This window comes from Maylandia zebra, linkage group LG5 (assembly GCF_041146795.1).
Source record: "Maylandia zebra isolate NMK-2024a linkage group LG5, Mzebra_GT3a, whole genome shotgun sequence".
Lineage (NCBI taxonomy): Eukaryota > Metazoa > Chordata > Actinopteri > Cichliformes > Cichlidae > Maylandia > Maylandia zebra.
The window spans coordinates 7,830,376-7,842,958 of record NC_135171.1 but is presented as its reverse complement, the minus strand read 5'-3'; the positions used below and the strand labels follow the sequence as shown (position 1 = coordinate 7,842,958).

Genomic DNA, 12,583 nt, shown 5'->3' with positions numbered 1-12,583 from the left:
AAAAATTGGGGTGTTCTAAAGCTTTCGACTGGTCATGTATGTTGCAATGGTTTTTCAAGTCCTTCAGCAGTTTCTGAACATGTATGAGGCATTTTTGATAGCTTTAAAAATGCTAACTGTTGGAAGAAATCATCTTGACTGTTCCAGTGAAACTCACTCTCTGACAAGCTACACAAATATGGATTTTCTGTACTGTATTATCTCAATTTTCACTTGAGAAAAAGTAAACCAGTAGCTGCTCTTTTAGCCTGTGATTGACCCTGTGATATCGAAGTTGTCATCATTGATGACCCTGACCAGAACCAGAACCCTATCCCTAACCCTGTTTGATTTTCTCTCACATGTTGCCATTAAATAATAATTCTAACTGATACACAACAAAAACTATTCAGATAAAAATATTCTATTTAGTCTTTCTCTAAAATGTGTTAGGGTTAGCGTTACCCTCTGACCTGGAAAACAGAACATATAAAACATTCTTCTCACAAACACATGTTGGATTCTTCTCTCGTTAGCATAGAAAGGATGAAAAGGAGCTAATATAACTGCTCTGTTTTATTTAAGAATTTGTTCACTGTGATATTCTTTTTCTAAGTTCATTAGTAATAAATGTGATTTACCTTTAGCTTTAAAAAAAGGCTTTTTGAGAAAATGATAATAATTTTAATACTAACAAAAACTAATAGTTGCTCATTCTAAAATCTAATGTATTTATCCACTTATTGGAGGCCTGTCTAGCTCATAAGTTCCCCTTATTACCCAGGCGCTGTTTGCCAAAACATTATTCTCACACAGTGTTTTGCTCCTGGTCAGCTGGCTTGAAAATTAATTTTGCTTTATTAACATTTATTTCTTGTTTGTATAGAACAAACAATAAATGAGTTTGGAAGGATGAGAAACATGAAAATGTATGCACAGACAAATCCAGATACATCTCCGGGCGTGGCTGGTCTGGCAATCTGGCATTCCCGGCATTTGCCCAGAGGGCTGATGCACTTGTGGGGCGAAGGGTCAATCTAATTACACAGACAGGTTCCGTTTAAGAGATTTTTTAATACAACAGGTCTGGCAGTAACTAGGCCTGGGTGTGGCATATAAAACTGAACTCGGGGTATTTTTGTCTAATATTAAAATTTGTCTGATCTGAATCATTTAGGTGTGACAAATATGCAAAAGCACTTTGTGAAACGGATATCATCAAAGATGGAACTGTTCTCCTGCTGGCTGCAGTAGTGAACTGAGACCATAAGCTGACACTGCTGTGGACCTCTGCCGTGGACGCTGCCACTGTAGATACTTTTTTCATACATTCTTTGGAAAAACGATTGTATAACAAATTCACGTTTGTTTGAATATTTTTGCACACAGCTGCGCACAGAATCTGGTAAAAATTGCATCTCAGAATAGATATTAATAGCAATTAGACCATTTCCCCTACTGATCCCAGACCAGTGCAATTAACACTCCTATTCCAGAAAGGTTATCGCTGTCAAAGAGCCCACAGACACCCACACCCACACACACGCACACACATAGATGCGCACACAGGAGTTATTAAGTCTGTTATGGTTGTGTGGCTGATAGTATGAGAAGCAGAAAGGTGCGGGGCAGAACCTGATATTTCCACTGAGTTAATATTCAGACCTGTTACTTCACATAGAGCCCAGCATTAAGCCTGGAAATGCCACCAATGAGCTTCCACATACACATACATGCTCACACACACGCATACACACACAGTATTAGCCAGCCAGCAGACTCCACTTATTCTTAGTCTTCAGCGTCTCTTTTTGTTTCCCCTCCCTCTGCCATTCTTTGGCTGTCCACAGCTCCATCAAATATACTAATCTGAAATTAGATCTCTCAAGGAAGACACCATTCATCAGCTGTGTCTCCTTTGTCTTTTCTTTTTTTTTCATTTCTCTTCTAAAAACTTGTGTCTGCTTTAATGCAGGTTGTGGAGTGGGGTAAAATATTATTAGTATAGTCTGGCCGTTAAGTGCAGAAGTCTGACAGATAGTGTGTTAGTATTTTACACAGGGCATGGCAATAATCTGTGGATTTTAGTAGCCAGTAAAGATGTGCAATCCAGTTTAGTACAGCAAAGCAACACATTGTTCCATTATCCAACTTTTGCAGTAAAAATGGAACAAGCTAACACATTGTCTAAATATTGAACACAGTTAATAACTGTCATGCAGACATATATATGACACTTCTGAACAGTCACGGCTCACAGGCACAACTGCCAGAGTACTGCTGCTCACTATTTCCAGCAGTTGCATCACAGGATCTTCATTAGTTACACAGCTCGTACTGCTAATTGTACACATTATATTTGTTGCTGCTGGCTCCCTTCTTAATGCCCAAATGTTCCCTCATTACTAAACAGATTTATGAATCTATAATTTATGAATCTATACTTTTGACCCTGTGTGGATTAGAGAAAATCCAAAGTAAATGAAAACGTGTGCCCCTGATTCTTGTTTTCTAAAGTGATTTAAGATGTATGCTGTACAATCAGTCCCCCGGGGAAAAAGAACAGTTTCAAGAAATGATTAAAGCCCCAAATTGTATGTAACCTTCTGACCACAACTGTATGGTGCTGCCAAAAAAAGCTGATTACAGCGACTGCCAAAAGGTTGGATGTAAAACACCAACTTGCCTGTAAACACTTTCCAACTACTCTCCAAGTCGTATTGAACTCTTTCTCTTAGCAGGTCATCTGCCTTTACACACCCTCATCTGTCACACCAGAGGAGGGTGCTTGCATGTCGTCTGTCATGACATTTTTCAGAAAAACGTCCTTTGTCTTTCTCTTTTCCTGCAACATTCAACATCCTTTGTCCAATAATATCCACAATCTCGTCTCTGCACATGTCCAAACCATCTTGCCTTTGCTTCTCTAACTTTGTCTCCAAACCTGTGCTGTTCCTCTGATGTACTCATTTCTTAACTTGTCCATGCTGTCACAAATCCCCCCTGAAACTCCTCCCTCTCCACCTCTCTGCACTCTCTTCTTCACTTCTCTTGTGCACATTTGAACTCATCAGCCTTTATTAGCTCTGCTCCTTGCTCCTCACTGTTATACCTGTCTCTCTCTCTCATTCACACACGTTCTGTCTTGCTGCTGCAGACCTTCATTCCTCTCCCTTCCAACCGCAAAAAGTGTGACACAAATTTGAAATGGAGACCAGTGTAAAAGATGAAGCCACAACTTTTACTCTGAAGGCAGATGCTCTGTGTTCATGGTTCACATTGCACTACAGCTTGGTGAGTGAATCGGGAGAGTTTGCAGACATTCATGCAAACTAAGGGGAACTGCAGCAATTTCCTAGTTAATAAAGTTCCGTTAGATTTTCTGCTTTTTAGCTAAATTGTCTGTTTCATATAATGGGGAAAAATCCAGTTCAGCCACCCACCTACATTAAAAATTAATTCAATTCATTGTAACAGCTGCCACATTAGTGTCAATCAAGGTGTTCATGCTTTGCTATTACTGTTTATTTTGATTATGTTTTTGCAGATTTTACAGGATTAGTCAAAACTACAAATGGAATATAAGGGTGAACAGGGCATCTGAGGTTATTTCATTGTAACCACATGGATGGAGGTCTATGTAAATAAGCATGGGTGCTTGGAGGAAAATACAAATAAGGACAAAAAGAGGGGACATACTGATAGGTTACAGTGAGAAACAGAACTTGTGTCATTTTTGCCTCAGTCTTCTTTTTATTTTTCATTAAGATGTCGATCAGTTCAACAACACTTTGTTTGCTTGTGTGGTCTGAAGCCTGGAGCATACTTGGTTGGAAACTTGTATGAGATGTGGAAACTAAGCAGGACGTATTATTCATCAGCACAGCAGACTCCCTACGACAGCATGTGTGTTTATGCTACAGTCATGAGCACACATTAACCCCTCCTTTCAACTCCTTTCCTCTCTACATATCTGTGAGTCAGCCTTTGATTCTCTCTGTTATCTTTTTCAGCATCCATTCTCTTTCATATCACACATTATGAATAGACTGATATAGATTTCATGGTACAGGACGTCCAACGTCTGTGAGAATAAACCCGCAAGGTGTAGACGGCAGCTTAGAAACGACTGCTTTAACAAACGCTTTTATTCTGCTTAACAACAGCTTCTCTGATCTCCCGGCCACTCAGATGGCAGCTTCTTTGGAAACAGTAAATGGACGGAGACAAACAAAAGAAATTGAGATTAAAGAGAGAAAGGGGGTGTAAAGAATTGGATAAATCAAAGAATGTGGATCAGGGAAGAAATAATTGCCGCAGAGTTAGCAGAGGCTGAGCTGTTTGACTGCGTGACCCCATGACATCCTGATTGGAAACACAATTAGCAATAAATAAGGAGAAGTTATCACCAGCCTGGATTTTTTTTATCACTTTGTCTTTGCTTGTTATTTTTCCTAATGAAGAAGTGATATATCAGTCATGTTATCTGTCCTTTCAGGGCATGCTTTGGAGATCGGTGGACTGAGGTACAGACAGTCGGTGGTTTATCAAGCACTCTGCCTTATCGCTTCTGTTTACTGTTGTATCAAACTGTTTATCAGTGTTGGTATAGTTACTCAAGAAGAGTAATGGATTACACATTACTCATTACTTTTCTCTTAATAATACAACACATTACTCACCAGAAAAAGTAATTACTTGCACTGGCGGTTACATTTCTTTATTGTTATTCCATTAAATGATATCAAACACATTGTCTCATAGTTACCAGTTAACAGTATAAACCTGAGGCTACAGTCCAACACGCAGACAACACAGTTCTTTCTGTCCTGGACGCTGTTTGTATTTAGTTCTTTTTTCGCCATAAAAATGAGATTAATGTCCAAATCTCTACTCATGAAAAACTTTAGACCATTTTCCTCCTCCCACACATGTCCTCCCTGCACCTCTATGGATTTGCAGATTCATTCCTCAGTTAACTTACACTTTTTCTGATTTGTTGCAGTGCCAACTTATATTCTCTGGATCAAATCGTCACCACCACCGAGCTAATTTATTGAATCGGCTACTCTTTTGGCAAAGCTTTAACCCATTAGATAAAGTTCACAGACCTTAAATTAACGGGCTGTCAAACCATGAATAAAAACATGTTCTACTGCAGTAGCTCAGTTTCATCTCAAAGAACTGTCACTGGGTTTTTTCTTTCTTTCTTCAGCCTCTTACAATTGCAATTATTAATCTCCACCCCTTCAGCCAGTGCTGACCTGGCTTTCATTGAATCATTGGCACTAAGTGTGATTACCACTATGAACTCAAGTGAATAAAACTCAAGGAAAAAAATGTTTTGAATGAGTGAGAATGTGTTTAAAGTTCTATAAAAACATTAAATATTTCAGTGTCTTAACAGGTGAAACTTGTTCAAGGCTTATCTAAAAAGTGACTTATTTAATAAATGGGTTCAGGACACTGAAAATTAGGTTCAGAAAATGGAAATTTGTCTTTCCGCAGATGAGAGAAATAGTTTTTTAAAATCTTTATCACTTGAACAAACCTGAGCAGTTTTGCCTTTTAACCCCAGTTATCGATGTGGAGGATGGTCATGTTTATTTTGATGTGGTTTAAAAAATGTGCTTTAAGAAAATCCAGTCAAACCGTGGCATGGCACTTTAAATATTTCCGGCGTACATTGTCTGGATTTCTAAAATTAAGCAAACTATATTGGAGAGGAATTTTGCCACATTTGTCATTTTGATACATGCTGCAGTCCAGAAGTACTTTGACCTAAAACCTCAGAAAATACGAGTGGCTTTTTACTCTCCGTCTGTCACATTTGCTTCCTCCTGATGAGAGATCTGATGATCTGAAAGGCAGGAAACAGATGTGTGATTTAGTATTAGTATTTAGTATTTATTTATTTATTGTCATTGTCAAGAACAATGAAATTGCGTTTGGGGCTTCCATACAACCCAAAAAAAAAGAAGAAAATAATAAATACCCCTTAAAACCCAAGTGTACATATTTAACCCAGTGTGACTCCAATGCAATAAGACAATCCTTAGCAATAATGTTCGTAGAAATTCAGACAAAGACCTGAGAAACATGACAAAATACAACAATGCAACCCATTCAATATTATTGTACTGTGAGATATGATATCAGATATGATAGTTATCTATTTAAGAAAGAGGGGGGGGGGGGCAGGAGGGGGAAGAGAATAAAGATATGATGCACCAATGCAGACCAGTTCATTGCTATTAAGAAGTTGGATATGGTTATTGTCCGTGAGAGGGGGGCAGAGAGTTCAGGAGCCTCACAGCCTGTGGATACAGGCTGTTGGCCAGTCTGGATGTTCTGGCCTGTATAGACCTGTACCTTCTCCCTGAGGGCAGCAGATGGAAAAGGTGGCGCGCAGGGTGATGTTGGTCCCGCAGGATACTGTGCACCCTCCTCAGACAGCGAGTGGGGAAGATATTACTGATCTCTGGCAGACTTGTTCCAATAATTACAGCCAATTAATTTTGTTCTCTGCTGCATTTTGTGTCTCTGTTGTACTTCACACTCGTTCTCACTCTGTCTGACACACACAATGCCACGCGCACCTACACCACACTGTCAGCTGGCCGCTTTGTGAAGCACTGCATTTCTGTTGTTGGGGTGATAGAAAACTCCCTTATCGTGCTCTCAGAAAGATAAACATGCCCTGCTGAATCTTTCACTTCTTCTTTTCCCTGTCTGTTTGCTGAGGAATAGCTGCAAAGATTTCCATTATTCTCCAAACTAAAGTACAAGCAATCTGGTTCAATCTTGTTCCCTCCCTGCTTGCCGAACCACTCCCAACCTCCTGACAGTCTGCCGTCAGCTGCTGTGATTTTTCACGCTAGAAGAAAATTACCAGGAGCTAAACTCTGAGATTTCCCAAGAAAAGTGGAACCAAAAAAAAGGTTGAGAGCACAGTGATGGCAAGACAGGAATAATGAGGGAGGTAGAGAGGTATACACCCCGCTAATTAGCTGGGGTCTTTACAAGTTCAAGGACAGTTTCAATTTAACTGATAAAGATGAGAGGATGAGGATGGCAGGGAAGGGTGAGGTTGGTTGAGGCTTTCTACATCTTAATTATCTAGTGGTGGTGGTGGGGTGGTGGTGGTGGTGGGGGGGGGGGGGGGGGGGGGGGGGCATGTGTTGAGGAATCTGGGGAAAGGAGGGAGGGCACAGATTGAGTTCAGGATGAGGAAAGAAGTTGAAGGGCTTCTACGGAAAACCCAGACGTCTTATCCGAGGTTGAGTTCAGCTGGGGGTCGGCCCCAAGCTTCCTGGGGTCAGCGATTTCCCTTTCAATTACTTCGCCACTTGCGCAAGGATTCTCAGCCCAGGAGGATCATGGATAACCCGGGGGTTAAACACACATGCATTACTTAATTCAAACACGCATACAAATTGGCTTCACTCAAGCTTGTGATACTCAGGAATGATCAGTCCTGAGTTTCTGTGACATCGTGGTGACGATTCAAACGTATCAACTTTACCTCTGATGTAACAGCTCATGGGAAGAGTTTCTATTCTCTTGGTGAAGGAGGAGGTCATTGTTTGAGTAGTTATTTAGAAGCGTTACCTGAGTGAACATTAATGTCAGTGGTCACCATGTAATAAAACACTTTCAAAGTTCGCAACAAAATAAAGATTTAAAAATCTTTCTCTCCTGGAATTATACAAATATTTCTCACATAGTTTAGTTAAAATTCTTTGATAGTCACATTGTATACAAAAGGTTTCACAGGTTAGGGTCAGGATAACAAATGACAAGTAAATACTTCCTGTTGATGCTGACGTGGCACAAAGATTAAAAAGTATATATTTGTTAGCAAAACAAAGAAGCTTGCAATAGCTGCTGAGTTTGACAGCTACACTCAAAATTTGTCTCAAAGTGTCGTGTGCAATTACAGTGTGAACTGGTATGATTTTTACCCAGGAAGTAGTGTAGGAAATATGGGTGCCAGTTGGTCAACATATAGTCAGGGCCGTAAGCAAATGGACAATCACATTTTGTTGTTGTTTTGTTTTTTATTGCTTCTGTACAGATTGAGTGGATTTTAAACTGTATAGTATGTCAATAACTGTTTTGGAAATACATAGTGTCACATTTTCAGAGACACAAAAGTAAGTGGAAAAACTGACATCACAACTTAAAGAATTGTTTTGAGTAATGACTGCTTGAAGTGTTGAACCATGGACACCAAACGCTGTGTATCCTCCCTTGAGATGCTTTGCCAGGCCTTAACTGCAGCCACCTTTGGCTGCAGCTTGTTTGTGGGTCTCTCTCCCTTCTGTTTTCTCTTCAGTAAACTAAAAAGCATGCCTCATTGGGTTCAGTTCAGGTGACCGACTTGGCCATTGAAGAATCTCCTTTCTCATTGTCTTGAGAAACTCTTGGGTTGCTTTTGCAGTACGCTTTCGATTATTATCTATTTGTACTGTGACGTGCTGTCCATTCAGGGTTGCATTTTTCAGTATGGATCAGACTTCAGGCAAAGAAATAGAAGACAGATAAAAATACTGAGTGGACATAATGAACTGGCAGAGAACGACTGCCACAGTTGGCCCTTAAATACACAGCACAATGAGTTGATGCTCAACAGGTGTGAAAGTGCAAGCCTATGTTCCCTCCATGGAAACACAGGTTTGCACCTGGATATTCAGCTTTTAAGATCCAACAGAGTGAGAGTTGGGTTGCACCCTGCTCACTCCTCCCCACCCCCAACAACAGCATCCAATACACACTCAACACAAGGCTCCAGCCTGTCTCTCTCAACCACCCAGGTTAGGAGGGAACTGAGGAGGATTAATGGCAAGAAGGCAGCGGGCCCAGATGGCATCAGCTCGAGGGTCGTCAGGTCCTGCGCGGACCAACTGTGTGGGGTGATGGAGCACCTCTTCAACCTGAGCCTGAGGTTGGGAAGAGTCCCACAGCTCTGGAAAACCTCCTGTGTTGTACCAGTGCCAAAGACTTCACGCCCCAAGGACCTCAACAGCTACAGGCCGGTGGCTCTGACATCCCACCTGATGAAGACCCTGGAGCGGTTGGTCCTGGCTCAGCTTTGGCGCCTAACAAGCTCATCACTGGACCCACTTCAGTTTGCCTACCAGCCTGGCATTGGAGCGGATGATGCCGTCATTCACCTCCTACATCGTTCCCTCGCTCACCTGGAGACCGCTGGAAGCACTGTGAGAATCATGTTCTTTGATTTCTCCAGTGCCTTCAACACCATTCTTCCCTCGGTTCTGAAGGACAAGCTGGAGAACTCTGGAGTGGACCATCACCTCACTACCTGGATTTTGGACTACCTCACCGACCGACCACAGTATGTGAGGACTCAGGGCTGTGTGTCGGACAGGGTCGTCTGCAGTACGGGGGCCCCACAGGGAACGGTTCTGGCTCCATTCCTCTTCACCATCTACACTGCAGACTTCTCCCACAATTCCACCCAGTGCTTCCTGCAGAAGTTCTCTGATGACTCTGCAATAGTCGGCCTCATCACTGATGGGGACGACAAGGAGTACAGAGGACTGACTCAAGACTTTGTGGACTGGTGCCAGCTGAACTACCTCCAGATCAATGCCAGTAAAACCAAGGAACTGGTGGTAGACTTCCGCAGGCACAAGCATTCTCCACTGCAACCACTGAACATCCAAGGTATGGACATTGAGGCTGTGGACAGCTACAGGTACCTTGGTGTTCATCTGAACAACAGACTGGACTGGACTCATAACTCAGACGCCCTCTACAGGAAAGGGCAGAGCAGGCTGCGTAGACTCAGGTCGTTTGGGGTGGAGGGCCCACTCCTGAAGACCTTCTATGACTCTGTGGTGGCTTCTGCTATCTTTTATGGTGTGGTCTGCTGGGGCGGCAGCATCTCTGCTGGGGACAGGAAGAGACTGAACAGGGTGATCCGAAGGGCCAGTTCTGTTCTAGGATGCCCTCTGGACCCAGTGGAGGTGGTGAGTGACAGGAGAATGGCGGCTAAGCTGTCATCCCTGTTGGACAACGTCTCCCACCCCATGCAGCAGACTGTGACAGCACTGAGCAGCTCCTTTAGTGGCAGACTGCGGCACCCACGGTGTGGGACGGAGAGATTTCGCAGGTCTTTCCTCCCCACTGCTGTCAGACTCCACAACAAAGACTTTAACTGAACAAACACACACATCCACACATGTGCAATAACACTAAGTGCAATAATCTTTTCTGGCATCGTTGTATTTTTACTCAGTTGTATATAGCATTCGTATTCTATTTTTATCTTATTGTATATTTTTATTCTATTTTATTCTACTGTATATAGTATATTATTTTATTCTATTCTGTACAGCTGTGTACTGTATTTATTCTTATTGTATTCTAATTTTTGCGTCATAACTTTTGCACTGTCCACTTCCTGCTGTGACAAAACAAATTTCCCACGTGTGGGACTAATAAAGGTTATCTTATCTTATCTTATCTTATCATTTTAGATACATGGTAAAATACAGAGACTAAATGGTGAACAGGCTGATCCATGTATAGCTCTCTTCTACTCGCCTGGAGTACACTATACAACATGCCACATATATCCAATCACACAAGCACTGTCTTTTAAGCTTCTTAGTGCTTCCTAATTCATTCATACACATTTAGACTCTTATTTGGGGTTAGTACCTTGCCTAAGGATACTTGGCATGCAGACTGGAGGAGCTAGGGATCGATCCAGCAACCTTCCAATCAGTAGATGACCTGCGCTACCTCCTGAGCTACAGCCACCTGTAAAATTTTAAAATGTAACTAAATGTTAAATTGGTCTTACAGTCCTACTTTTTATAAGAGTTCCCTTTTGGTAAGCCAAAATTTAAAAACTCCATATTGGGGGTAAATGTAAATCTAACCCTAACTATGAACTTGTCGCTAGCTACAGGATGGATGTCCAGAGGTGACTATATTTTTTATTTAATTTTTATTTAACCTTTATTCAGTGTTGGGGAGTAACGGAATACATGTACCGCCGTTACGTATTTAAAATACAAAATATGAGTAACTGTATTCCGTTACAGTTACCGTTTAAAAAGGTGGTATTCAGAATACAGTTACTTTGTTGAAATAAATGGATTGCACTGCGGTACTTCCCTGTTTCATATTGTCGCGGGTCAGGACTGTTTGGGTTTGTTTGACAGCTACGTTCTGTTGTTCCAGGCGGCAGCGTTATGGTTGCCATGGTTACAGGGCGACGCTCTCTCTCTCTCTGCGACTGTGTGTTTCCTGGGTGAGAGAGCGCCATTTCGTTGTTGTTGTGCTAAGCTAACAGGCAGAATGCTACAAGCATAGCTCTAAAGAATGTAGCATCATGGGCAGTGTAGTCCGTGCTGCAGGGAGAATGGACTGCCATACACGTTATGGGTCTGTGAGCGCCAGGAGGGAGAAAAAGGGGAGTGGAAAACTACGAGTTGTCATCGAGCAAAAACGGGAGCTGGAAGCATGTAAATATAATAATAACCACTGCAGCCAAGAAGAGTGCCTGACGAGCCCAGTTGTAAGTAAGCTATTAAGACTCGACTGTACACCGTGTTCGTGTTTTCCTCCGAAACAATAAGTTCCGTTGGAGCAGCCTTTCAACGCCTCTCTCTGTCTCTCGCAGGAAAAGTTGACCCAGACAACAAAGTAAAGCTATTTTTCGGCTACGAGCTGACAGGGACCCCGCCGTATTAGTCAGAGGTCCCTTTACTACAGTTCGGAGTCGCGGACCTTCAGTAATAGTAATAAATCACACAACAATAGTACATTCACGTTGTTGTAAAAAGCATGATAATATATTAAGTAATCCAAAGTATTCAGAATACGTTACTGTCATTGAGTAACGTAACGGAATACGTTACAGGATACATTTTGGGGCATGTATTCTGTATTCTGTAATGGAATACATTTTAAAAGTAACCTTCCCAACACTGCCTTTATTTAACCAGGAATGTCCCGTTGAGATCAAAAACCTCTTTTTCAAGGGAGTCCTGGCCAAGAGGCAGCACATTTCAAAACAAATACATACGAACAAACAAAGTTAAAATTACACAAAACAATTACACATTATTGAGGCAGTCTGTAGGCCTTTGAGTTTAGTTTTAAAAACATTTAAAGACAACAGTTCAGTCAGTTTCCAGTCTTTCTGTAACAGATTCCACGAAAAAGGCGCAGAGTGGACAAAGGCTTTCTTACCCAGCTCTGTGCGGGCAAGGGGAACAGACAGCAGCAGCTGATCATTTGAACGCAAGGAGTAAGAACCACTATTTGTCCTTGTGAGCAAAGTACAAATATAAGGAGGCAGCAATCCAAGCATAGCTTTGTAAATAAAAGTGTACCAATGCCTTATATATGTGCTTTGGGTGTCTCTGTTCTCTTTAGCTGCTTATGAAGTATTGTAAAGTGTATTTTACCTGTACACTCATCATTATCATAAAGTCAGGTGAATTGGACTTTCACCCTACACTGAAATCTGATTCTAGACCCTCACATTGACTAATTTGACTAAAAATGTGGGATTTGACAGTTATGTGTCAACCAGCTATACAGTTTCAGGCATATCTGCATG

At 41.7% G+C, this 12,583-nt stretch overlaps 1 protein-coding gene across 6 annotated transcripts in view; it reads left to right on the top strand.

Moving 5' to 3' along the window:
- epha8 (eph receptor A8) overlaps positions 1–12,583 on the top strand; it is a 141,582-nt gene that overhangs the window by 51,611 nt on the left and 77,388 nt on the right. For 4 of the 6 annotated variants that reach the window (XM_076883674.1, XM_076883673.1, XM_076883672.1 and 1 more), the window contains exon 1: positions 11,221–11,533. The exons of the other annotated variants lie outside the window; for them this stretch is intronic. In XM_076883674.1, the coding sequence (XP_076739789.1) occupies positions 11,348–11,533 (186 nt within the window). In that variant the 5' untranslated portion in view covers positions 11,221–11,347. Of the gene's footprint in view, positions 1–11,220; positions 11,534–12,583 lie in introns of those variants that run through there. 6 annotated transcript variants of the gene reach the window in all.